The sequence below is a fragment of the Zea mays genome, chromosome 7 (assembly GCF_902167145.1).
Source record: "Zea mays cultivar B73 chromosome 7, Zm-B73-REFERENCE-NAM-5.0, whole genome shotgun sequence".
Lineage (NCBI taxonomy): Eukaryota > Viridiplantae > Streptophyta > Magnoliopsida > Poales > Poaceae > Zea > Zea mays.
The window spans coordinates 4851511-4852889 of NC_050102.1; the positions used below are offsets into that span (position 1 = coordinate 4851511).

The 1379-nt window shown below is 61.9% G+C and overlaps 1 protein-coding gene across 1 annotated transcript; it reads right to left on the reverse strand.

Annotated features, from left to right (window-relative positions):
• Positions 1-222: 222 nt before the first annotated feature.
• LOC100278049 (uncharacterized) lies at positions 223-1158 on the reverse strand. The gene has a single exon (NM_001151454.2). The coding sequence runs from the start codon at positions 1150-1152 to the stop codon at positions 382-384; it is 771 nt and encodes a 256-aa protein (NP_001144926.2). The 5' UTR covers positions 1153-1158; the 3' UTR covers positions 223-381.
• Between the last annotated feature and the right edge of the window lie 221 nt (positions 1159-1379).

Consider the following 1379-nt stretch of genomic DNA (forward strand, 5'->3'; position numbering starts at 1 on the left):
AACATATATAGCTCTTGAATTTCAAGTAGTTCTTGCCTACTACCTTTTCATAAAAAGCTGCAAAGTAAATAGAACTATGAATGAAGCGCGCGGTCTGTGGTTCAAATCTAAAAACACCATGAAATGCAAATTCAAGAACACTAATTTATGTGCTAGGCACTATCAAAAAATCACTTGAAAGATATATGTATATAGATAATCATTAGGGGGAAAGCGCGCTGTCAACAGAGAAATTAATTATATTATTTGGATGCCATATTCACCAAGCGAAAGGAAGGACACTCTAGGGCATGAATTAATAACGTCTCTGAAGTCTGAACACAAGAACAACCGAAAGCAAGGATACGCATGGCGGCAAACATGGCAGGCAGCATGCCCTAGCTAGCCGAAGGTGTTGAACAGCGATGGCAAGTAGAAGCCAGGCGCACCGTTGGCGGTAACTCCTCCGAGGACGCTGCCATAGTCACAGAACTCGAAGGGCACACCGGTGAGGCAGTACGGCGGCGGCAGCGGCGGCGGCGGACATGGTGGAGGCGGTGCGTGCGGCAGAGCAGCAGCAGGCATTAACGTCACGCTGGTCACGGGCGGGCGGGCGCACCCGGCTGCGGCGGCGCCGTCCTGCTGCTTGCTCCTCTTCTTCTTCTTCCTGCTGTAGGAGATGCCGCGCGCCCTGGACTGCGCGTCGCGGACGTCGCGCAGGTACAGCCTGACGGCGCGCGCGGCGAAGGGGTTGGCGCCGTCGCCGCCACCGACGCCGACGCCAACGCCGCCGTCGGGCTGTTGCGACGACGTCCAGATCCCACGCGCGCCGTGGCGCTCCTCGAAAGCGGCGCGGAGGCGGCCGACGAGCGCGTCGAGGCTGCCCCACGCCTGGCGCAGCGGGCACTGGCACGCCACGGCGGCCTCCACCGGCCGTCCGCCGCCGCCGCCGCCGTACGCCGCGCAGGACGGCGCGTGAACGCGCGTCTTGCCGAAGCGGTCGAGGTAGCGCAGGAACTCGAGCACGTGCGCGCCGCTGCAGCGGCACAGCTCCAGCGGCGGGCGGTGCGCGCCCAGGTACCGCGTGAAGGTCTGCCAGTCCCGCCGCTTCTGCGACTCGTACCGGCTCGGCCGCGGCGGCGGCGACCACGACCTCGCGCCGCTCGTCGACATGGGTTCGGCGACGAAGCTTCCCGGGCGCTCAATATATATAATGGCCGTCGTCAGCTCAGCTAGCTATCTACTAGCCAGGTGAAGCAGCAGCCAATGGAGTGGAGGACGATGACGCCGCGGCCCGCGGCAGACAGAGGTCCAGGATGGCTGGCATGCCGCAGGTGCGTGACCGAGCTACTCGTAGCTAGGGGCTGACGCGTCGGCAGGGCGTGCAACGAGCGAGGTGG